This window comes from Uloborus diversus, chromosome 5 (genome assembly GCF_026930045.1).
Source record: "Uloborus diversus isolate 005 chromosome 5, Udiv.v.3.1, whole genome shotgun sequence".
NCBI classification, from domain to species: Eukaryota; Metazoa; Arthropoda; class Arachnida; order Araneae; family Uloboridae; genus Uloborus; species Uloborus diversus.
In genome coordinates this window covers 137,296,925-137,324,190 of record NC_072735.1, presented here as the reverse complement: position 1 = coordinate 137,324,190, position 27,266 = coordinate 137,296,925, and the positions used below count along the sequence as shown (strand labels likewise).

Sequence of the window (27,266 nt, the reverse complement as noted above, 5' to 3'; positions counted from 1 at the left end):
AACTGTGAACTCTGCGGATCTATTGGAGAAGATACACTTTCCTCAAACTTTAAATTGTAGAATGGGAGTGAGAACGGTACTTCTAGTTCTCGGACTGCTGGCAGTCACAGGTAAGGACTGAATTAATAGTTACTACTACTTCCACTTAACAGAATATTGATTTAATTCAAATTTTATGAAAAAATAATTGCCAAATCCCTGGCACCCACTTTTTCAATTGAATTTTGTTAATTTTAACATATAGGAAAAGTAAAATTTTGTTCAGACTATTCGAGCTCTTTTTGCATTCAGAACAATTTCCTACATCAATATATGCATTTAAATTAGTAAAGTAAGATTTTAAACAAAATACGTAACTAATACGAAAATAAATAAATAAATTTTCCCGATTAAAAATTTATAAATAAAAAAATATTGTGCTTATTTCTTTCCATCTATTTTATTAATACCATTTATTAATATCCAAGAGAATGAATTGAACAAGTTCCAACAATTTGTCTTTTCAATTTTTCACATTTTGACGATTGATCTGAACTGTGGTGTAAAATCTGCATTCAGTGTTTATTCTTTTCTTCCGTTTTTTACTTAATGGGTAGCATGAAAATTATGCAAGAACATTTTATATTGCGTGAAAGATAGAGCATATTTGTAGAAATTTCTACTTTCAATAAAATCTATATATTTCAACAATAAGGACTTGAAGATACTGCATTTAAAGTTGGGATTCTCTATAATTGCATCCATCTGAAACCCGATATTAACGTTCCAGATGAAGAAAAATGCTTCATCTCATCTCCTTAAAAGAGAAAGATAGAAGCTTAAACACTATTCGTCCATACATTTAACGAAGCAGTTTTACAAAAAAGAGTTTAACGGGTGCTTAATTAAAGAGAAAAATATCCTTTATTTTTTTTAAAGCTTTGATTTCAGATGATAACTCAGAAACACACTGAAATAATTACACACAATGAAAACGTGGTGAATTGAATACATGGTGGGAAAAAATGTGTTACAAGAAACTTAGATGTCATTGCTTGAGTTACTCTTTTTTAAATTTGCTTCCTGATTACAATTTTGAAAGGACGTGCCGACAGAGTGACGAAGTGGTAAGCCTCTTACCACTTACGCCCAGGTTTGTGAGTTCAAACCCGGCCTTTTAATCTGGATTTTCAAGATGCAGAAGATCGTCAACGTTCATGTCTTGTAATTATGCGGCATATTAAACGTTTCATGAAGTGTGCATTTGACTCGAATGTCTAGGCTAAATTAAATTCCTTGTACAACTCACACAGTTAAAGTACTTCCATCCGGTGGGGATACTAGTCTTCAAGTGGTAATAGCATCCGCCGATAGTGATGGCACTTGAAATAAGAGTAGCTAGTAGTGTGAAATGCATTTATTCTGCAAATGGGAAGCAGCCAATACATAGCCGAATTAAATACAACAACGTTTTGAAATGATGTATTGTCCGTTTTCCACGAGAAGGCACTTGACTTCGCCTTCGTCACGTGGTATCTGATGATTCAATTTCGCTGATTTCGGCAGAAGGCATATTCGGATCATAAAGAATAACGAAAGTAGGAACAGACAAGTGAAGCAAGTGATGCAAAGGACACCGGCTTTTCTTGCACATTAAAATGCACGCGCCAAAGTTAACGTTGTCTGATTGTCTCACTTACAAGCGCGGGGATATGTTTACCGATCACCCCCGCGTAAAATGGAACTCTGTGTTCGAGAAGGCGGGATGAAGTGCCTTCTCGTGGAAAACGAACAATACTTATTTTGTGATTCCGAAGTAAAAAATTCCAGCCCAACACACTTATGAGATCACTTTGGTAACTTCATCTTACTACAGGCTAGTTTTTGCAAACTGACACGCAAAACTTCCAAAATTTTCCAAGTGTAACAACTTCAAATTATTTTCAGAAAGCTATTTGCAATCTATTATTCCCCTCGTACTCCAGCTAACGTATTACCAGTTGCCCAAACGCGCAACTTCGGATTTATATAATCAAGTTTGCAAAGTATTTTGTATATACACTTCAAACAGCATCTTTTTGACCATTCTCGAATTGACTATTTCTTATCATTCCTTCTTCAAAATAAGGCATCATTGCTTTTCCATTTTGACATCTGTCAAACGGCAGATCCAAATTATTTACCCAAAATTTTTGGTTAATTTCGCTCTTGCAACCGCCGCAATTTGATGGGTTGTGATCGATATCACTTGATGATTGTAAATTAATGCTGTCGTTCTTCGAACGTGTGTGCACTATAATATGTTGCTTCCTTTTTCAACAATGAGTTCTGTCTTTCAAACCTTATTTATTGTCACATTTTAAGTAATTACAATCTTTCTCGGTATGAACTAATTTTAATTCTTTCCTGGTTGACTAACTAAAATTCCTTTCGTTAATAAATACTCAGATATTAGTTTAAAAAAATGGATTTTTTTTTCTTTTTTTGACAGCTTTGCATACATTTCAAAAGTTTATCTATCACTCAAAAGATAAATTTTAATAAGTGAGTTTTTAGTTGATGAAACTTGCAAAATAAAATCTTGTTATAGGTCATTATTTTCCTCTCCGAAAATTCGATGATGATTTTTAACTTAGAGATTAGGCATTTGTCTTTGTTTCGGACGAATCAATGTCGCCTTTGATTCATCCAATAAAAATTGCCTAAACTTCAATTGCAGATTTTTATCGACGTTCAAAGCAATGTCCATACATTAATACCGTTAATATAATTTGTCCGACTTCATTGGGTCTATGTCTACCCTTATACAGTCTATGCTTTTCTTTTCTCTCCCTGTCTCTCTCTTGCCTAGTATTCCTCAGTTCAACTACAGAAATGTGTAAAAATTAAAAATAACAAAATTTTGTTTATTTACAATTTCGGTCACATTTTCAATAAACAATGGCAATCAACAACTTCTTTTAGCAAAAACACTTCTACTTTTATTGCTGAAAGGTACCGTCATACCAACCGTCTTTTTGATCACGTACCATTGTTGGTTGCTTCAAATGTAGTACAACGGTATACTAGTCACGGTAACACTGAAAATTAGGCTCTTAGATGTCTGACTAGGAGGAGGTCTGTCTTAGAGAACTGACAGGGAGTTTATAAAATGGGTTATCACTGTCTTTATTGCCCCATAATTTGCCGTCAACTTGGTTTCACATTAAATGGAATACTTTTGCCAGCCATATTACACCTACCTTGTTTCATGAATTTTCCTATTACATCTTACTGCTTAACGTACGATTAAGTGAATCTCTTCAGTAATACAGTTGCGCAGTCGTATTTTTTGATGGTGGGACAGTAAATGGCAGCCAATAAGGAAGTGGTTAACCACAAAAGGATATATATTAGGGTGTTCGAAAAAAAACATTGATTTTTTAAGTCGCACACTTTCTTATATTTTTCCTTTAGGTCCAAACAACTGTAAAAAAACGTTTCGCATGATTTGAACAACGACATTCCGTGCCGATTTGTGCCTGAAAGTGCGAACCAGCACTGTATACTAGGCCGAATCGAAAAAAAAAATTTTTTTGGAAGTTCAAAATTACATATCGATAAAACGTTGCCCCTATAGCCCCCACTGATCACAAAAATATTTATCCTAATTAAAAAATTATTTAAGTGTCCAGCAAGAGGTCTAAAACTAGAAATTTTCTTTAAAAATTTTATTTTAAAATTGATTAAAATCATGATTTGAAAATGTGTTCGCTAATAATTTTTTGAACTTGATATTTTGTTAAAATGTATATATAATTTTTTGAAAGACAAATCGAAAAAAATTATTTTGGGGGAACATTTTTAGTTTTAAGCCTCCTACTGGACGCCTAAATATTTTTTAATTTGGATAACTATTTTTGGGGTACATTTGGGGCTATAAGGGCAACGTTTTATCAACATAAAATTTTGAAATTCCAAAAAAAAATTTTTCGATTCATTCTACTAGTACAAAATGCTGATTCACATTTTCAAGCGCAGGTCGGCACTGGTTGGGTTGCTCAAATTATGTGAAACTAACTTTTTTTTCAATTGTTTGGACCTAAAAGGAAAAAGATAAGAGAGTGTGCGACTTGAAAAATTGACTTTTTTTTTGGGGGGGGGCACCCTAAGATAGTATATGTTACAAGATGCAACACAAGAGTTAGTACATTCTTTCAGAGTCAAGGATGGTCGCAGAAAGTCGGCAATTTACGGCTTCGTCGGTCAAAAGAAAACTGCATAAGGGGCCATCCATAAATGATGTCACACTTTTTTCCTACATTTTTGATCTCAGACCAAGTGGCGGATTTAGTAGGGGACGGTGGGGGCGATTGTCCCCTCCGTGACCGTCATTTTCTAAATCTAATAATATAGAATTGAAGGAATTACTAGCACTCGCTACTAATTTCAATCAAGTACATTCCACAAATTTGCTTGAAATTAAGTTTAGATAGTTAAGTGTACTCAACGATGGACAGCGTTACCTACTTTTTAATTTGAACCTAAGCTCGCCCCTCCCCCCTTTTTAATAAGTTTTATATTTCTATATGTGTCTTCCAACCTTTTTCTTCCATGGACCACACTATGCTGGTACGATAATACATTGCTATGACTCAGAACAGTAGTTTCCGATCAATCCTGGAGGGATAAAGCCAAACTGGTGCCCAGGTCCTGAGTAGAACTTGGTGCCCCTTCCCCCTCCATGAGAAAATCTGCGCAATTTTAAAGTCAATGTATCATACTAGAAGCCCAATATACTAGAAACTATATTTTAAAGGAACATTACTACATTTAAAAGGAAACCTGGGATTTGAATGCCAAACACTTGATAGTCATTAAACTAATCACAGTTGAAATTGCCTCTTAAGGCAAAAAAGAATTAAAAAACAATTTAAAACTGCAAAAAAAATCTTACTAATTCTGACATCAAGCTTTAAAAAAGCTTCTTTCTGGCTTTAACACAGGCAAATGTGTCGATCAAATAATCGAAATCTATGTTTGATGTCACAGCATTTTCAGTGGTCAATAAGGAAAACGCCTGTAAATTATCCTTAGAAACGCAGCTTCTCAAATGATTTTTTATTCTTTTCAAAAATGAAAAGGAACGCTCACTGGAACAGCTGCTAATAGGCAATTGCAAAAATTTGAAAGTGTGTTAATTCTTCTGGAAAATGTCCATCTATGTCATCCGAGTAATTTTTTGAAATTCCAAAGCTAAGGGACAACGACTTCTTTATGCGAAATTTTTTTAACTTTATGAGTTTTTGAGCTGATTTTTAAAACATTTTGAGCCCCCTCTCCCTTAAAGTTGAGAAAAAGTAAAATGAGCTTTAAAAAAAAAGAATGAAAGGAAGTAAGTAAGTGGACTTAGGCTAGGCTATTTTGGTGCCCCTAAATTTGTGGTGCCCAGGTCCGCGGACCCGCCGGACCGTGCGTTAATCAGGCCCTGGGGATAGCCCCCAAAGGGGAGATTTGACACTTCAAGGGGGCTGTTCGTGAGGGGCGATTAGTATTTAAAAGACAGGATGGGGGGAGGGGCAGTTGACTCCCAACCCCCGTAAATGACGGGTTTGGGGGAGGAATGGCTTTAACGGTTTTCAACCGCCACCCCCTTGAATAGGCTGTAAATCCGCCCCTGCTCAGACCTCCTTTGTCACAAAATGTCACACTTCACCTTACTCCCTCCCCTCCCATTCTTACATGTCATTTTTTTTACAAGCATTATTCTCATAAAAAATACATGTTGCCCCTTCCTCCCCTTGTCACAAACCCTCATATTTTCACGATCCCTCTCTTCCTTCAAAGGGTGACATCATTTGTGGACAACCCCTAAGTACCTGCATACCACCTTCGACTCTGACTGTCATTATATGAGCTATCATTTTTTCTATCATTAAATAACTAGAAAACCGCCTGTCATGGTACGACGGGTGAAAATTGCTTCTACATTCGAACGAAGTCATTTACCCCGTTTGGTGATATTTTAATAGTTGAAATTTTAACCTTCACTCCAGTGGATTAACCCTAAACTCCAGTAGATAGCGTTCATTGTTGACCATTTTTTCGTTTCTTCATTCCCCTGAAATGACAGTTTTACCAGTAAAGCAGTTAAGTTAACGGATCAAGTTCAGCCTTGACACAATAAAACCTTTCCTTGCATGTTAAACATTACCAAAACTTATTAAATTATCATGCCATGGCGCGAGTTTCATTGTTGAAAACACGCTGGTTACTCGATCATCGGCTATTATTTATATGAAAATATCACGGGGATCACGGGATCAGGATATAGGAAATGAAATGAAATTTGTAGTGGTGAGAGGAAAAACTCCCATATTGAGCAAGTGTTGGGCAAAAGACGCGGTATTGATTAGGGTTAGGAGTTAGTGTATTTGGGGGGTAGTTTGTGGACATTCTCATGTTTGTGTGAGAGACTGTTTCCAACTGTCGATACCAAACTTCCAGTCGCACATACTGCTGTTTCTGTAGAGGTTATCTTTTAAAAGCAAATATAGTGCCAGATCTGGCGGGAATAAAACGGGACCCTGGCCCCGGGTGGCAACTTCTGAAGGCAGCAAATGCATCCTTTTTCTACGTTTGTTTGTTTGTTTTTTCGTTGGAACTCGATATGAAAACTTGAAGGAAGATGAGTAAGGGCGGCAGTTTCAATATTTGCACCGGCTCCGAAAAGTTGAAGATCCGGCACTGAGTAAATTGAATGACAAAAAAAACCTCTTGCTTTAACTTTAGTTCGTTCACCTTCAGTCCGAAGGAGATGAAGGATAAGAAAAACGCATAAATGCGGATAATTATAATGTTAATATGTATAGCTTAAAAGTTTCATAAAACTAACTAAACCAAAATTATTACATCTATTCTATTCGTCAAAAATATTTCTGTAGTACATCTTTCTTATCGATTTAAATTGTGGATTTTGAAGCGCTTTCACTTAGAATTAACTACTTTTTTCTTTTGATTTCATGCAAAATCAAAGGTTTGTAATCTTCGAAAATTACTTTATCACTTCGCCCGATGTCTGAAGTCAGCAAATTTTCCAACGTATTATGCGGGAGAATGTTTATCAAAGAAACAATTTAGTAATCTGAATTAGAATAATTTACGTTATTTATCAGGCAGTTCTAGTATCTGCTGCTGAATTTAAACGTCAAATGTGGAAAAGCATAAAATATGGGAAAACTAAGATATCTGTAGATTTTGCTGTAACAGATCCAAGTTTATATTAGGTCTTGCAAGAAATAATCTGGTAGGTTTCAAAGGCATTTTCAAATGTATCCTGAGCTATTCCGAGATTTTCAGGACGTGAACCTGCTCCCTAACTTTCTGAAACGGCTGTCAAAAAAGTAGCTTTATTGATCAAATAAAATTGGCTACGCTTTTCTGAGCGTTTAATTTTATATTAACGAGTTTCGTTTTATGCAAAGATATTAACAAGAAAACGAACTTTTATTTTCTGCCCTAATCGATCTAATGGTTTAACACCAAAATCTGAATGTTCCATTTATTTCCTAGTAGTTTTTTGCGTAATGCTCACTGCTAACTTGTGTGGAATGTCCTCTGTGTTGATCCCAAGACATATCGAGCCATATCGTAGGTGTGGTGTGATATTCTGAACTTATACTACTTTTCTCTACAAAAAGTAGCTGATTGTTTTGATGGTAATGCATTTTGTGAATTTGAGGAGGAAAAATCTTTTATCGATTACTAGCCACTGGCTATTTATACATATATGCCTACACATCCCAATCCCGTGCATGTTACACATCCCCTGTTACTCTATACTTGCTTTTATATTTATTTTTCTCACTAATTTTTCTATATAGTTCGATTTATAACACATATACGTTATTCTATATCATAATTTGGCATTCACTTGTCTTGATTTCTTTAAGTTTGTTTTTGCTTCTCAACAGAAAACAGTATGAAAAGAAATATATAAATCTCAAAATGGATTTAGTAGCGACTGGTTACACATCGCAACTTTTCCTTTTCTCAATTTTTAAGATTTTTTTTGCCAGATATTCGTTGACTTTTGCTGCTGGTTTATCAATTAATCTTCGACTATGTCAAGGTTGTTAAGTTACTCTGGAAGCTATAATTTGTCAATGGAAACGAAAAGAATTACATTTAAAACCTAATTTTAAAGATGTTCTCCTAAGAGCAAATGCGTCACATGGAGCACTAATTGCTTTTAAGATGATTTAGAGTTTTCAAAAAGTTTGGAATACTTACCCATGAAGGTTTCTATACTTAGGAAGTAGGTTAACACAACCTTAAAATATAGCTTTACACAAATTTTCCTTACTATTAAAAAAAAAAAAAAAGAATGTCCAACCAGGGATACAGCAACGGGTATTTAGATATAGTTGCCAGGAATCCTTGGTTTTATTGCAATTGATAATTCTAATGTAGCATCCTGTATACACTTAAGTACTTGTTTTGAGAAATCCCTCAACTATTTTTTTTTTTTTAAATTATGGTGGTTAACTCGCAAGAAATGAGAAATAAGAGTTTTGTCATGATGCTGTTGGGAAAGATACCAGCATTTATTTATTTTATACCTTATTGAATTTCTCATCAAAACTTCAGTTCGAAATTCTCACGTTGAAAAAGAACGTTTCGAAATATGTCCCGGAGTCTTGTCATTATTTTTTTTCTTTATCAGACTTGTATCCTTTTCTTGTAAAACAATTCTGTCTTAGCAATCACAAATCACCTCTGAAACATTTCGACATGCTATTAGAGCAGAATGTTGGACAACTTCGATTACAAAAAAAAAAATAAACAAATTGCATTTTCTGGAACTTTTTCTGCGGTAATTAAGCTGGATTGCTTGAGGCTTTATTTGCAACATAAAACGCTTCGATCTCTCAAATCCTCCATGTCGTCTGACCCAATTTTTTCAGCTATCCACTGAAAAAGATCAAATCAAGTTTTAAAAAAAAATATGTACTAGTGAAAGCTACAATTCTTCGGCCCACCTGCAATTAAATCTCATAAGAAAATGTCTGATTCGCATCAGGATGGCTAATTAGTGGAAAGAATTCAGTCTTAATGTATGCAGATGGAGTTGAATAACGGGTTTCTTGTATCTAATGAATGCAATCGAGTGAGTGTCAATGAAACTTGAATTTTGGGCGGAAACTTCCAGAACTTATGTCTTTCTTTTTCAGTGTGAGATATCATTACACAACTGGTTTTCTAAAAACAAGAATTTAAAACAAAAATATTTCAACGGTTAGTGTCCTCTTTTGGGTGAAACTTATTGCTTGATGTTGATATAAAGCTCGATTTTTCGCATTAACAATCTCAGCTCGCTTTCGGTTAGTAATGGTATATCATAATGATTTGACTTCTTGATTTTGTAATTAGAAGCATGTTTTCGTGAGAAAATGTACACCGTTTTATTAGAAAATAAAAATACGTTGTGCTGCATAACACTTGGGGAATCATTATCCAGGTTTTAGTTGAATCCATCGCACCAATACAATGGAGGTGACCCTAGAGATAGCCATGGCTTTTAGCAACTCCAAGAATGGCAGCAAATTTGTTATGGGAGGATTCATTGAGATCGGGCTGTAGAGCAGGCTTTCCCAAATTTCATTCCTGGCACCAATCTCCTGGAGTTAAAGTAAAGTATGTGGCTACCTGTCGAGCCGGGGAAACTGAGTGTCATATGGAACTTTGACACGCAGTTCCACACCAGATGGAGCTACTTGGTCGCTTACGATGCAAAACTGCACTAGGAGCTTAACTTTGCTGAGGGTATTCAGTTCAAATGAACACTCAAGGTATCTTTGACATGCGGCATAATCTTACAACATGAACGAACTTCCGCATCTTGAAAATCTACCGACTGGACCGAGGTTTGAACACGCTTTTGGGCATAAGAGACCAGCTACCGTTACACCACTCGGTCGGTGCTTCTCATTAGGTACCTTTTAGTTACTCTATGTAGACCGGCAAAAGAGTGTTGTAATCACAAAAAGAATTCTTTGTGCTGTCATTATTTGTTACACTGCATACCGTTGTTGTAACCCGTTTTGTAAACAGGACTTAGTTTTAAAACTATAAATGCATAATATAATGGGCGTATAAGGGAATTATGTGCTGCCTACATCAGGTTTTTACTTTCTTCTATGTGCAGAGGAAAATGATTAGTCACCCAGTTTGGTCCTACGTAGATATGACTCTCATTAAAAGTTGGGATACGTATCTACAGAATATGGAAAAAATAGGTTTTCAATGAATAAGCCCTAGTTCAAATTTTCACCACCAGGTGTAAATAAGCGCATGAAAAAAACCGTAATCTAGAACCAATAGTATTTTGTCCCAAAATTTATTCAGTAAACTTTCCGATTGCTTCAATTGCACATTCAAAGCGTACTATAGTGTGTGCAGTAGTAACCCGAATGGAATATCTATCAGTTGCTGTAATTGATTATCAGAATTGCAATTAATAAATTAGCAAGAAAATCTGCGGTACTAAAAAGTTGAACTAGTACGTTTTAATTACACATTTCTTTTTCTTTTCTTTTAATAACGCGTAAACCAAATTTCAACAATATATATTCCTATTAGAACGAACTCTACTTAGGTCAAAACCTGGTGCAGTAAAATCTGTTATTTTTACCACGCTAGTAAGTTGACCATCTTCTTAATTTGATCGCTTTCGCCAGGAACAGAATTGGTCCTACATTATATATTTTATATCAATCTCTATAAATTGACTACAAAGGTACACTGTTAACACTGCGGGTTGCATATGGCACCTTTTAGGGTGAAATGCTGTAGCACCAGCACCTCCATAAGGGTGTCAATTGACTACTTGCGGCATTCCTATGTGACTCTTAAAGGTGCCATTTGGTTCTGTATGGCACTTCTATAAGGGAGCCCGTTGGCTCTCTTTGGTACCCTTAAGGGTACCATAGAGAGCCAAATAGCACCCCTGAGAGGGTGTCGCATGTGCTACACAGTGCCTATGCAACCCTTAGTTTTAACAGTGCCAGTTAATTGGAAATACGCAAGTGGTCAACTTACACAGGTTTCACTATAGCTAGAACCACCCTGTATAACATATAGAAGAGTTGGATTCCTCAAATTTCAAAAATTTAGATTTACGAATTTTGATGGATTTTTGTTTTTTGTGGGATGAACCTACTTTCACCATTTTTGTAAAAATGCCTGTCCTTATCTTTATATGAACGATTTTTTGTTTCATTTTTTAGTGAGCGCCCAAAGAAGCACCGTCCAGTGCAAAAAAGAAAATGGTCTCTTCATGCACGACCAATACTGCGACTACTACTACGAGTGCGAAGATGGCATCCCCAAAGAAAAGGCCTGCCCTAATGGCCTGGCCTTCTCCGGCAAGGGCAGAGGACTTATGCAGAACTGCGACTACCCACACAGGGTCGGGTGCCCGGACAATGAAGGGCGAGTGATGGGGCGTAAGTACACTTCGATTTTAAAGATGTTAATTAGTTAGTTATTCGAGGCAGCTTTGATACAGAATTTCTCTATTTAAAACAGCCTCACTCATATTTTAATAGTTTTATTGTATTTCTTGTCAGAAAAGGAAAGAAAAATTCCTGGTTATGCAAAGTTAAGAAAGAATAAATATTAAATCCATTTAAAATAAATTACTCGCCTTGTTCAAAGGGACCCAGTCAATTAGGCTCACTTTGAGCAACGTCAGAAAAAGAGCGCGAAATAAATTACTTTAATGAAAGAAGTTCAAATTTAAAGCAGAAAAAGGAAATTACTAAATAGGGAAAAAGGAAATTCTATGCAATAACATAGCATAGAATATTACCATGTAGAAAGAGAAATTCTAACAACTTCAAATGTGGCTTCCACACAGTACCTTTAGAATTTTTAACTGATGCAATGAGCTGTGTACAACGTTGGTATTTTTTTTTTTTTTTTGTAAAACAAAGAATAGAAAACTCATTTCATAACCTTGGCAGGAGAGTGCTACACTGGACTTTCAAGTTTTTAAAAAGTCAAATATACATTGAAAATTTTGAAATGGAGCAAATTTTACCGACATGGTTCAAAGTTACCTTAGATGACTGTAGTTAAAGGTTGAAGTAGTTGCAGTTACTTTTACCTAGTGATGGGCATAATCGGGAGATTTGCATAATAGATAATTGAATATCATTCAATTGCGGATCATACGATTTTGAGTAATGTGATAGCTGAATAGTCAGCAAATCGAATTCTGATATCTCGAGTGATTTTAGAATTGAATGAATTTCTGAAGTGTTTTCATAATCGAGTGAATCGTTCAATTGATTTCCTAATTAAGTGATTTCTAAATCGAATGAGCATCTCGAGCATTTTCAAGGCAAATCGTTCAGTTTAACCCATTTGGCGGCGAATTTTGAGGAAGAAAAAACTTTTCTGACCTCATTTACTATCTGGATCAGCATAAACTTCAAGTTCAGTAACCTTACTGAATATACCTGCCTTGCCTTCAATGTTCGAGTTGACCGAAACAATGTTGAGTCCATTGTTTCGGTCACTCGTCTGGTCGGTGCTGATTCTGCATTAGCTACCAGTCTGTTTGGCACTCTTGGCTTCTTTAAGAGGTTTTCCACCTCCAGCTCATTCACTCCTATGCCGGGCTGATGAGTGCTAATAAGCACGAAACCGCAGACCTCGGCTGGAATTGACTGAGCTGGCGGTGTATTTCATGTAAAAGGACGGTTATTGTGAAATTCCGTAACTAGCAAAAGATTTTGATGTAGTCTTCTAGTCTACTATTCCCTGATTTTACAAGTTTGTGCTTGAAATTTAAGTAAACGCGACTGTTTATTGAAAAGACTTTTTCTTATTCTTTAGAGGCTCCCATCGGCACAGATAACTGCCCTTGGCTCTATGGGGTGTTTGCTCATCAGACGAGTTGTACCCGCTATTGGCAATGTTGGAACGGCACTTCCACTATTCAACAGTGCCCCTTCTCTCTGCTCTACAACGACATTCTCCATTCCTGCGACTGGCCAGACAATGTTCCTGACTGCCAGAAGCATCGTAAGTAGTTTGAAGTGTGTTTATATGTTTCTATAAAAGTTCAAAATCTGGTAAATGTCAAAATTCGTGGGTGAATGCTAACATTTAGACAGCAGAGATATCGGTGAAAGAACAAATACAGTGACCACCGCTTGTATGAATCACGTTTGTTCAAAACAGTTTTGATTCCACAAAGCGGCTTATTGAATAAAGCGACTAATTCAATAAAGCTGGATTAGTTTCTGTTCTTGACGATTTGATTCATTAAAGCGGCTGATTCAATTAACCACTGATTTAATAAACCGGCGTGCACTGTATTTCCGGCAAACCACCAGTGAACGTTCACATTCTCCAATTTCAGTATTTCACAGTAACATACTGTACATATATCGCTCATCAGCGACAATAGCGGCTGACCTCAAAAAATATGAAAAAACGTTACTAAGTATTGATTTAAACTAATGCTCTTTCTAGCCGAAAGAGCTTGTACAGAGTTCATTTAAATAACTAATGTTTGGTGGCATATTGACGATACAATCAATAATGATACATCATGAAATTTCATAGTTTAGAGGGAAAATTTTCAAACCTTAACACTATTAATTTAAACTACAAAAACCAACCACACAAAAAAAGCTAGATTTTTTTTATTTTTATTTTTTTTTTTTTTAAGATGTGCCACTATTGTCGTCAGTGAGCGATTTATTGCATACATGTACTTTTTTTTTCGTGCAGCTATAATTTCCTTTTTAGGATCATATTGTGTTGAGCAAGTGGTACTATTTTACATTTAACAGCTAATGATAAATCTGTTTGTATAGGAAGTAATTCTTCATGATCTTAGAGCTGTTGTTTTTTTCTCGACACGCCATTCCTACAAAAGGGTATGACTTCCTTCAGGTCAAAAACGTAATATTTCATCAAATTTAAATATTTTCCCCAATATCAACATGGTAGCTTGATACCCTTTGCAAATACTGTCTGGAGGAACTGTTTTGATATAACTAGAAAACCGCTAATGAATTATCAGAAATTCTATTTGATGCATTCACAAATACATATTCTTCTCCTTTATGAAGTACCATCTCCACATGTTTTATTCAATCACCTGTAGATGTTTCTTCCCGCAAATGGATAAAATTGTAGACTAACACCATTTTAAGGAGTAATAAACGCTGCTGACTATATCTCAAGATCCATAATCTTCCAAATTGGGCATAATTTTATTAATTTTGCCACTTAAATCATTGAAATTATTCATAGATGTTAGTAATGATGCTTACTTGTACGATAAAAATGATTCTGCAGCAATCCTCGGCAAAGGAATATTTCCTCAAGGTTCCCAGTTTTTTTATGCAAGCTTAAGAATCTTCCAGGAACATTGAAAAAATCGGACTATCTCAAGTGGAATCGATCAGTTGGAAAAATCTATAAAATCACAGACCTATTACATTAAGAGAGTTATTGTACTTCATGCCCTTTTAATTACGATGCTTTTTCGGGCATTAAAAATTGCAAATTTGCTGAATCATCAGGCAAGGACATTTCTGGGAGGTCACAGTGACCTCCAGCGCCCTCCTATCGGGAAGCCCCTGATGGCATTGTAGTTTCAACTGAATCCACTTGCTCTCAGTTCGAGGGAAAAGAAATTATATTCTATGTATCAAAGAGATAACACATAAAATCCATTTTAAACTAACTTAACGCAAAGAAGGAAACATGATGCGCAATTTTAGAGATTCTGTTTCATCTATATGAATATTTTTGAAAATTAATTAGATTTTTTTTTAAAAAATCATTCTAATTTTTCATTCTCTTTTTTCAGCTATCTGCAAAGACCAACCTAACGGTCACATTCCCATCGAAAAATCTTGCGGCAGGTTCTGGCTCTGCGTGGGTGGTTACCCCAGGTTGCAGAGGTGTCCAGCTGGTCTGGCCTTCAGTCAAACTGGCCTCAGGTGTGAACTCGCACAGAATGTACCAGGATGGTAAGTACACGCACGGTGTTATTCTTAGATCTGTCTTAGCTTCTAATTCTAATTTTGAGCTTGACCGGTATTGGAACCGCGCTGGGTTCACTGTCTTCGCCCTTGAGTTGCTAAAGCAAACGGCAGATATTAGGACGATTATCCCTAATTGATATACTTGGTCATCATCAAAGATATCGTTGGGAAGTGTTTTTTTTTTCTTTTTGCCAAAATTATTTTTAATTTACAGTTAATTCTATTTATAACATGTAAAAAACGCATATTTTTTCGAAAACTGTAATGTTAGCATAAACTTATTAGAATGTTCAACACAAAATATTACTTGAATCAATGATTTCAGAAGGGACTTAAGTCCTATTAAAAGCAATGGAGCTTATCAAATCCTTTCTGAAAGAATCGATTCATTTTAAGTCCTGTATGCCTTGTGATAAAAGAGAACAATGCTCTTGCTTAACAAAAAACAACTTCCAGTTTGTTCTGAAATTCAGAAACTACCGGATTTGTGATTTTTTTTTTTTTCTGAGCCGGGGACCTCAAAACTGCCGCCCTTACGCATCCTTCCTCGATGTTTTAATAACGAATTTCATTGAAAAATAACACAGAAATACGGTGAATTTGCCGCTTCCAGAAGTTGGTGCCCTGGACAAGAATCCCGGCTTGCTCACCCGTAGGAACGGTGCTGTTCATAAACGATTATGTTCAATGTTGTTTTGTGCCAGCTGGGGCTGGCAATTTGGGGGGCGCTGCTTCCCTTTTCCAACTGTACTGTGATTTGGTGTGAAATCAGACTTCCACAGTACACACTTGCCATAAGAACCGTTTCTAGGGTAAGCAATCATTCACAGCACATTCACGCAAAGAAAGGACAAGGACAGGAGAGAGAGAAAATACATCCGTGACCGAGTTGGGGTTCGAAACCAGGACCTCTTCGTTACAGTCAGAGTCCTCTGATCACTAACCAATTCAGGCGGCACTATGTTCAATGATATTCCAGTTTGTCTGCATAACCAGCACTAACTTGTCACATAACTAAGTCACGTGATGAATAGGGCTCGACCGATGGCATTTTTTGGCCGATGGGCCGATGCCGATTGTTGGCCGATTGTTCAAAGACAGCCGATGGCCGATTGTTTCCCTCCAAATGGCCGATGGCCGATGGCCGATGCCGTCGGCCGATGGCAAAAAAAAAAAAAAAATCAAACAGAAATAAATTGATAAGATTATTAGGGATTTAAAGGATCGCTGATTCATTTCATTTTACTTTCTTTCTACGAATAAGGAATCGTATAATCACAAAAAAAAAAAAAAAATCAGATTTCGACCTAAACTTCTATTTTACGATCACCCAGTTTAAAATTATCGCAAATTCTCTAGTGACGTCTTCATGCGGGTAAACTTGCGTCACTCAAAAACGTTAGGAAATAGTAAGTTGAAAACACATACGTACGTAATATGATCTGAAAGTTCAGGACAAATTGTATACAACCTTACCCTGAATAGTTCACATTACCGAAGCCTATCTACAAAATAGTCACCTTGGACGACTATGCACTTCTGCCAACGTTCGTATAGCCTAGTTCGTCTTCCTTTCGAAGCACTCCTGGAAGACATTTTACGCAACCTCCTGTAAGGCCTCTTGCGCTGCTGCTTTTTACTTCATCGTGGGGAAGAAGGCGACTTTCATGTTGAGGATGCACGGTTTGATTGGTCAATACTCTGATATGACAAACAAATAACACAACGTTTCGTCGGACTTAGCTCCGTGTGACTTCTACCTGTTCCCAGCAAAAAAACATTTGCATGGACGCCGTTTTCTTCCGTCAGGAGAAGATAAAGCTGCATCACAGAAGGTAGCGAAAAATGGCTTCCAGGAGTGTTTCCAAAAGTTATATGAACACTGGACGAAGTACATAGTCCCTCAAGGTGACCTTTTGAAGTTGGATGTGCTTCGGTAATGTGAATTATTCTGGGTAAGGTTCTATACAGCTTCTCCCCGAACTTTTGGGTCGTACTACGTACACTATGTATAGGGTGTAGTTATGCTTCTCCTTTTTTGACTGCTGTATGATGAAAGAGCAAGAACAACAGCCAAAAAAAAAAAAAAAAAGAAAGAAAAAAAAAAAAGGAAGAAAAACAAAAAGACTTTAATAACCAATTGATTTTTTTTTTTTTTAATTGAGCATATAACTAAGATTTCAGTAATATTGTAATAATGTATGGATTTAGGTACACTAAAAATAGTTAAAAAACATTAAATTATGTTGTTTAATCATTCAAAAAAAAGAATAAAACTATGAAACCGTCAAGAAATTACGCAATTAAAGTGAAAAGATTGCACGTAGACATTTTTTAGTCATCAAATTAAACAAAAAAGGTAAATTACATTTTAAATCATAATAGGAATATTTTTGTACCTATTTAAAATTTATGAAAAGAAAAGTTTGCATTTTTCATAAAAGCTATAACAGTGACATACATTTTGCTTAAAAAGAGAAATAGTCATAAAAAGAGCGAGGTTCTTAAAACGCAGCTATAATAAACAAACTCAATATTTACACCAAGTTCATAACTGAATAAATATATTACTTGATCTGATGTTTGCACACATAATATTGAACAATTTGATTTTTTAATCTTTTATGACGCTTTACAAACAAGTTCAAATTAAATTTTTAAATTTAAGAATAATTTTCTGAAAGTTAAAAAATTGCATAATAGAAAATCCTTGAAACGTTTCTATAAAAACGAAAATAACTTATTCATTGATTTTATATAAATACAAAAAAATATTTACTTACAACAGAAAAAACATCGATCACTATTAATGATGCAAAAAAGATGGCGCATTACGAAATAGAGGTGAAACAAGTATGACAAATACGCAAAATGACATTTCTTGACCAAAATAAATAATCGCTATAAATATTTAAGAAATGCTTGAAACGACGATGGAGGGTTAAGGGGGGAGGGGTCACCCTCTGATTTTGGAGTAACTCACACTTCGGCCCCAACTTCGGCCTCATTTTTTTAGTACAGAACCGCTACCACCAACGCCTCGGAAGAGTTTCTGAATCTACTTCAGCACATCTGAAGAAAAAATTCAAACGTCCCTTTGATTTTCGAATTATGTCACCATTCAAAACGTCTTTAATGAATTTCTTACATTAATGCTCTAGATTATTTCTAAACAATAAATTAAGTTGGAAAAAAAATCTCTAATTTTATGAATTGGTGTTAATTTAAAAAGCTCAGAAGTATAACTAGGGTTTAATTTCAGAAATTGAGGGAGTGGGGGGAGGGGCACGCAAGTGTTCTCGGAAATTCAAAAGATAGTCGTAAAATATAGAGTTCAAAATAATCATAAACATGGAGCAGAAAAATACTTTTAAAACTTGCACCCGAGTTTGTTTTGACGTGCAGTGGCGGATTTAAAATATAGCAAATGTTGCAATTGTACGAGAGGCCCCATAACCATCGTAGGAGTTACAAAAATGCTTAGGATAAATGTTTCACAACTTCTGCGATAGAGAAATAGGGCCCCAAAATATATTTCGACGGGCCCTAAACTTGTAACTCCGCCGAAGCGATACAGAAAAGACTGCATTACTGTGATTCATATTACAAGTATTGAAAAATTAAAAATTACCGTCGGTTAACAGGAATCTACCAAAATGACACAAAAACCGGTTTCACCATCTCATATTTGTTTCCATGATCTCCAATTCGGCAATATATCACCAAATGATTGTCAGTCTGAGACGATAGATTAGTTTTGCATTGAAATAAGTAATTAATAGCTATAAAAAGTAAGTAAACCGACTTTTCAGAACACCCGATCGAAAACAAAAAAAGAAGTGCACAACTGGAACGTACGCACATCCCACATGCGAAAACTTAACCTTCTACAGCGTAACATCTTAGAGTTATGACTTATGAGAGATATATACGTACATCCAGCTGCAAGAAACAACGCAATAATTAACTTGTTTGGTAATCTGAATGCAGTATTAAAAACTCTTTCAGGGGTGACTAAAATAGAAATTCATACTAAAATTTAAGTAAACAATTTTATATGAAAACAATAACTCTCTTTACTTTGTATTAAAAAGTAAAACAACAAAGGTCCTTTTTTGTTTCAAAAACATCGGCCAATTCCATCGGCTTTTCGATGTATTTTAAGGCCGATGGGCCGATGTTTCCTGCAAGTTAGCATCGGCCGCCGATGCCGATGCCGATGGCTAAATTGTTGAACCATCGGCGCCGATGCATCGGCCTGGCCGATGCATCGGTCGAGTCCTAGTGATGACGACGAGCAGAATAGTTAAAATCAGCTTTTCGAATTTTGCTTTTGTTTATCTCAAAGTAAGAGGGTAGGGAAAATGTCACTTCGATCAATTAAAATTAAAGAGTCAAAATCAACAATTTCAATTCGTATGAGCTGGATACATCCTAGTCCCAAATTTTTGCTACTCTGAAAAATAGTATGTTTCTCTTAAGATATTTTTTCAGAGATATGTTTCACTAAAGTGTCTGAGAAGTTTTTTTTTTTTTAAGGGGCACGGGTATGTTTTCTCACAGATCTTTTCTTTGGCATATTTTCCTGGAGATGTGTCTATAGGGAGGGGACCTGTATGCTTCGATTCATGGAAATTCGAAGCGAGCTTTATGAGCAATTCAGAACAATTTCCTTTGATTTCTCAAAGCAACAACTGCGAGAGTTAAATTCAGTCTTCAAACTTCCGATCTGTATTAGTTGCAAAAAGACAAGCGAACTACAGATTATTATTGCTTGGTCTGAAGCAATTCTAGTGGATTGATTGAAATTTTAGTCTTAGCTACTATATTAGTTGGTTTTAGTTTTTCTTTTCTTTTCATTTCATTTAATTTTTTTTTTAACGATATGTAGAAAAAAAAGTTGTTTCTTCTAAAAGTACTAATTTATAATTCTTTCATTCTTTATAAATAACAGAGAAAATATCATCTCTATCGATTATAGCCAAATCTTGCACTTAACTTCAATTGAGACCTAATGATTACAAAAATAGCTTTAAAACCGAAACCAACATACAGATTCTTGATAATCACCCATTAATTGCAGAATACGTGTTTAAATATTCCTTTAGGTCGCATTCAAAACCAATTATTTGTGGGGGGAATCATATCTCTCTCTCTCTCTTTTTTTTTTGTCCAAATTATGTATCAACCATTGCTCTTTCTGCATCTCAGCTTCAACAAACATCCAATAAAGCATTTTTTCAGCTCCTAGATTTTAAACTTAGTTTCTAATCTAGAGGTTCTTAATTTCTAATGTATCTTCTAATCCATAACTAAACCACTTCTAAAAAATAATCCTTACTCACAATGCAGCAATTATCATATTTGTATTGGAATTCAGTCGGTTTTCCAAACTAGTTAATGATGCGGAAATGCATTCGAGTTGGAATAGTTTTATTTGGCAATAGCTAATTAGCAGCACGTGTAAAGGCCGTTTTAATTATCTTACGCTTTACAATAAGAGGAAAGAAAAAATACTCGTTGAAGAATCTAGGTCGGTATTTATATGGAGATCATTAGCTTCCAGGAAATAGTGAGTCCTTACGTGTTTCTGATGCCAGTAACCTTTATGGAGCATTTCTCAAGGCTGACGGTAACGTAGAAATTTCACGTTTTCTGGACTGAGCAACTCCACGTTTTCTCCAACAACTCTGCTTTTTTTTATATATATATAAAGGTCTTATTTCTGCTGTCTCACCTGACCTATATTAACAGAGTTTTAACCAATACATAGTATTTCGCTATAACATGCACTTTGTCAGGTCGAGTTAGTCATTGTTCAAGAATAAATATACAACTTATTTCGTTTCATAGAAATCATGTAATCGCACGATGATGATCGCTGAACATGATTCATAACATAGAGGATGTCAATTTGTAGCTAGTAATATAGGCAGTGAGAAGCATAGAGATATAAGTGGAGTTTTTAAAGTTTCGAGTGAAACGCGTTAAAAAAATCAGATCCTAGGTAAGCGTTCATCGATTTTTTTTTTTTCTAAATCATGCTGTATAGCAGTTCCCATTAAAGCTACTAGTACCATCTCTTGCCCTAAAACAGAGAAGAAGTTCTCCTAATATTTGTACTGATTACCTCGAAATTTTTAATTTTGTCACTCACTCTACTTTGCTTCTCAGTGCCTCATATGAAAATGACTGAACTAGTTATAAAATAAATCAACCATTTCGACTTGGTGAAAAACTTCATTGTCGTTTTAAAACACTTATACTCAATTTTTCAATTTGTTTTCTCCCAGAACGTTCTGGCTTTATTTTTATTAACCTAGACAGTTATCGCTAAAAACTTTCATCATCTTTTAACCTGGACGTTCATGCTTTGATCTCATTGATTTGTACATAACAGTTCCAATTTTAGGACACATGATATGTATCTGCCACGGACACATTCACACCTCAAAGCACCCTTTATCTTTATCTGCTCTGCAACAGCTTCAAACTTGCCGATGTCCCGTTATTTTAAACCTAGAGCAATATCGTATAATCATCGACCAAGAAACAGTTCTAACTTTAAATTTACAGCTTTTTCTACCTTTGTGCGGAAATGTGAATCCAATTGTATCCGAATAATGTGCGAAAAAATGTTGCGTATTCGTTTTTCGAGGTTCCAAGTAGCACTTTTTTGAATGTGAAAATTTCTTGATTTCCATATGCTAAGCACCAGTCGCAATCAACTGAAATGCATACCATCCCGAAGAACGCTCATACAATATTTTTTTGCAAGTTGTGGCATAATAATGTTCCTTTGTTCTGTAACTACAGCAGTTTATCGACGGGGATACTAAATTTAAAGCTTACACCAACTTTCTGTAGTAGACAGTAATACCTAAGGAGCTTGTGCACTCTCACTGCGTAGACAGCTTTGAACTGGACACATAACCATTGAAAACTATTAATAATGGATCTAACCAGGACATCTACTTTTTGAATATTTTCGATCATTGCTGTGGTCATTTACACATTTGATAGATCAAATGACCCATCTGCACAATTGCTCGGCAAACCAACTTTTTAGATGAAAAATTCTTGCAAGCCCGAATTGCCCGAATTATGTTGTTTGCAAGACTAACTCGATTATACTGCCGTGTGTAGGCAAAGGGCAGTAACTGCAAATTTTTCATTTTTCTTTTTTTTTTTTTTTGTCATCTATTGTACGTTATCTTTATTGTACAAGCTCGCTTATTTGGTTTCCGCTGAAAAAACGGCTCGATAAAGACGTCTAATTCCAACATTTCCCAGTTGTTAGTATTGAATCCAAAACGCGTTTCTTCAAATATCTCGAAAACTCATTTTTGCAGATACTGCCGTTTACCTGCACACGGCAGTATAGACTCTGAATACTTTCAAAGCTGTCCAGCGCTGTCATGCAATATATACATACGAAAGATATTAAAGGGCAAGGGTAAGACGTGGGACCTGTGAGCTGATGGACTTAGATGCACTTCGGCCCACCTACTCGGATGTCTCACAAAGATGTTATGTTCAATTTTTATTTCCTCTTATTTTGATATTGTCGTTTGCTATCTGCACACTGGCGAATGATGTAGCATCGAAGCTGCTGCTAAAAGAAAAGAAAAAAAAACTTTTGACAGGTTTGAAAATTGATCGAACTTGGTGTGTTAGAAAAAAGCTCACCTAATTAGATACATGAAAAGTTAAGAAAAAAGACAAAAAAAAAAAAAAAAAAAAAAAAAGAAAAATACATTGAAAACACATGTCCCAGAAGGTGTGAACGTGCTGTTTCACCAATAGCTCTATAACTTTTATCGATTTATAATTAAAAGTTACCCCTAATGAAAGATCTCAAGCATCAGTTTTGTAAAGTAGTCGATATTTGGGTCAGATACATTATAATTATTGCTTTTCTACGAACGATAATAATTAATGAGCATTTGCGAAAAACAAAGACACGTTTGATTTATGACTTTCTTTTTTTCCTCCAGCCTTTTTGACAACGCCAAATTTCTGTTATAGTTGCAATGATGCCCCTGGGGCTACTGCGAACTAAAAGAACAGGTCGTAGCTAGCACTCTCATCCCCTATCTCAGTAGGTCATCGAGGCAATTTTCTTCAGTTATACTTTCCTTTTGCCAGTGCCCAAGGTTGCTCAGAAAGCATTTACTTTCCCATTTTTATGGTCACTGAAAGGGACTCATGGCTGTATACTTTTCTGAAATAGAAAGTGAGGATAGGAGGAATCGGGGGGGGGGGGCATGTGTGAAAATATTTAAATGTGGTAATTTTTATTCAGAAAGGTTGCTCAATGACCAGCAAACGTACACATATTTCCAAACGTTACCTCTACAAACTCATACAGCTTCGTTTATCCGGCTTAACTGGGACCAAAGGCAATCCGAAAATCCGGATATATCAGGTTATATGAGCATGGGGGGTGCCACTTTTTACTACTGAGGACGGAATTCCGTCTTTAGAGAATCGGTAACCATAGGCGGATTTAGGACTGAGTTCCTGGGGGGGCAGGATTTTTTTTTTTTTTTTTTTTTTTTTTTTGGAACAACATTTTTAGGAAAGACCCCGGAGGAAATGATCTAAAATGGATATAAATTTCTGCATTTTGAAGTCTTATAAGGGTTAGTTGGAAATAATAGGCAAATATTTTTTTTTTTTAATTTTACGCTTTAAAAGTGCTTTGTGATGCAAGTTAATACTTTAAAAGAAATGGTGCACAGATTTAGAGAATAGGTATCAAGAGTTTAACATACTACGCATTTGAACAATTCTTCATTTATACACTTGATAAGAAATAAAATTAAAGCACACTTTGCTTAGGAGTTTCCAAGACTTGTCTAATTATTTTCAAGGTTTGGTTGGTTAGATTGGGTTTTTGGTTTAAGAGCCCTTGTAGGCTATACTGCGCCAATCTTTTCAGGGATTTTAGAACCTATCAATAATTTGCACTTTCCAGCCTCTGAAATTGAGTAGTAGATTATACAATTGTACAGTATTGTTCAAACTTGTAAGAAACGGCTATTTTAAGTTTAAAAGAAAAAATAAATTTTCATTTCCTATTCAAAAAAGAAAAAATCATGATTTTTTTTTGTTATAAGATTTTGGAAGATAAGTTGTTACTATATAAACTCCTCCCAAAACTGGGGAGCATTGTCCCCTTTGCCCCCCCCCCCCCTATAAATCCACCCATGCTCTTCTAAACTATTCAAAAACGAAAAAATGATTTTTTTTTTTTTTAATTTTTGGAAGATGTGTTGTTACTACATAAAGTCCTCCCAAAACTGGGGGGGCATTGCCCCCCTCTGACCCCCCATAAATCCGCCCATGCGGTAGACGGATTTATGTCATTCTGTTGGAAATTCTTGAAGTTAAATTTTCAGTCACGTAAACGGTTTTTCAATTCTAGTCTAGTTGATGTCTGATTGACGATCCAAGTACGCCATGAGGTTTTTTAGGATACCATAATTTGTTATGCAAACTATGCAAGAGCCATACATTTAACCGAAATAAAATAAATAATGTTTGGCTTACTTATAGTTACGTTCTTGCTATCATTATTTGAAATTATTACTCAAATTAATATTTGGATTATCTGGAGATCTTGGTTAACGAGGGTCGGATAAACGGTTTTTTACTGTTGTTAGGAATCCGCTCACATTGTCAAAAAGCCGGGTCATTGTGGGGTACGCGATGCGAAAATGCCCTAAATATAGGAAAACAAGTGGATCATCTGAAGTAGATTTTGGACCTTCTCCTTAACAGGTGCAAAGCGGGATACTTCAGAGCAGGTATTGATGAACTGCAGATTATGATGTAAACGGCTGCTATATTAAAAATTCCTACTCCCTGGGAAACAAACGAGCTCATCGCATTTGTTTTCTGAACGCGCTCTATAAGAGATTTTTATGTTGTTCAAAGTTTTGATACACGATTCTCAAGAGAATAAAAACTTTGTTGAGGTTACGAAATACATTTCTACAGTGGTCGGCAGAAAATATTCCATATTTTCAGCTTTAATAAAGAGGGAGAATTAATTATACAAAACAGAACTTTTCAAAAAATAGGGTGAGAAAATAAAAAAACGCTACTTGCCAAAGAGTCGGTGAAATCTTCGGAATAAAAAAAAAAAAGTCAATCATTGTTACTAAGGCATGAACTGCAGTACAGTCGGATCCCGACTTACGCGAGGGATGAGTTCCAAGACCCCTCGCGCCAGTTGAAATTTCGCGTTGTGGAACAACGTATGTTTAAAAATATTTTATAAGCATACCCAATTATTTCAGACCTGTGTTAATAGTCCTCAAATTGTTTCAAACTATTTTCTCTATTTCAGCGAACCTCCACCTACCACACCAGCCCCTGACGATGAGGATGACTCCAAAGCCGGAAACTTAGTCGCCGGAGCAGACGCCCCTCCTCGCCGTCCAGCAGCTAGACCAGCCGGACAATTCAGGCCTCAAAATGGCAAATAAATTAGGACGGCACTTGGACGCTCGAAAGACTTCGACGGCCTAGGCCGTCTGAATCATTCTCAAAGACAGAACATTCTCGTAACTTAGTTTCTAATTCAATTCTGTTTGCATATTTTTGTGCCAAAAATATTATTTTGTTTGGAGAGAAAAAAAATCTTTTCCACTTTCACAGAGTCTAGATTTCTAGAACTACAAACTGATTCCAATATCGCTTGCCTATGGAGAGATGGCTGATGACTGGAAGCGGAAAATGAACCACTTCTTTTTGTAATAGGTAGGATCAGCGATAACACGTACGCAGTTAAGTTTTTACTGCGTGTGTGTTCTTGCTGATCCTTCCCATTAAAAAATGAAGTGGTCCGTTTCCGCTTCCAGCTCACCCACCATCTATCTCTCCGTGGTCAAGCTATAAGTTTTATTCCTGTTCACCAAATGGTTCAAAACGCATCTATTACATGGAATAATTTTTCGATCTACCTTTCGCTCAGCCAACCGCTTAGACAACCTCCTTTTACCACACTTTCAGATCAACGTATAAAAGCGGTTCTGTAAGATTAATTTATTACTAGCCAACAAACAAAATACAAACAATTATAAGATTTTTTTATTTTTTTGAATCGGAGAATTTTTTCCAGCTTGAAATTCACAGAAAACGTTCATTCAAGCGGTGAGCTTGGTTGGTATAATGAAAAGTGGATCAAAAAGATATTCAGTGTGATAGCAGCTTAGACGACTCTTTTTCACCCCCGTTAATCAATTAAAAGTTAACGTCTTTATTTGGAACTTCCAAACTCTTTGAACTCTTAATTTTTTTTCTTTTTTGGAAATAATAGGATGTAATTCTGTTTTAGAACTGTATTTAATTGGAGTTATTATTTATGTATGTGCTTTCGTAACTGGTCTTTTATACATTTCAAGTTTGTTCAATTTTTCTTCCACCGATTTGGATGTCGGATGCAGCTTGTTCTTGGCTGCTTTGCAGAGTTTTAAGCAAAGCAGTTTTTTTAGTGTCACTCTATTCAATGTCATAACTTCACTGTGTAAATTACTCACATGTAAATCAACAAGATAAGTATAGGAAGAGTATGCCACTTGCAATCTTGGATAAGCCACGTGATACAAGATACAGTAAGATATTGTTGGATGAAATAAAAATAGTATTCCCTCCACGATTCTAAAAATCTGAAAACAAACAAAAATTCCAAACTTTACCCATTGTTTCTAATCTGTTATGTGGCAAATTCATATTTCGATTACCCAAGTTGTCTGTATTTGTACCGAGAATTCTTGTAGTATTTTCTCTGACTTACAAAATTAATGACACGGGAAATTAGACTGCTAGTTAATCCCAGATCGCAAGTGTACTACTCTATTTATACACCTCATTGAAATAAATCGACTGGTGCGATGGATATTAATAAAGTTTTTATACATTTCAGCTTTGTTATCGTGATTTCGGTTGGGTGTCGGAAAATAGATTTTGTTAGAAAATCACTCTTTGTAGTTATGTGCACGTTGGGGAAAATAACCTCGATGAAAAATCGAAAAATTTTAACTTATTTTTGTCAATTGCATCTAGGTGAAAAGACCTTTTATTTTTTTAAGCCTCGTGAATTCACTTGCACAAGCAGTCACTGTTTTTATAGTATTTATCTACCTCTGCACAGAAAATAAGCATCGAGTGGATAATTTTACGTTTTTATGTAAATAGACACCTGAATAAATGTTTTTTTTTTTA

General features: G+C 35.6%; 1 protein-coding gene across 1 annotated transcript; it reads left to right on the top strand.

Annotated features, from left to right (window-relative positions):
- On the top strand, positions 1-27,266 carry LOC129222102 (protein obstructor-E-like). The gene is made up of 5 exons (XM_054856542.1): positions 1-110; positions 11,247-11,465; positions 12,862-13,050; positions 14,855-15,017; positions 25,390-27,266. Exons 1-5 carry the CDS (start codon positions 62-64, stop codon positions 25,526-25,528), a joined length of 759 nt encoding a protein of 252 aa, XP_054712517.1. The 5' UTR covers positions 1-61; the 3' UTR covers positions 25,529-27,266.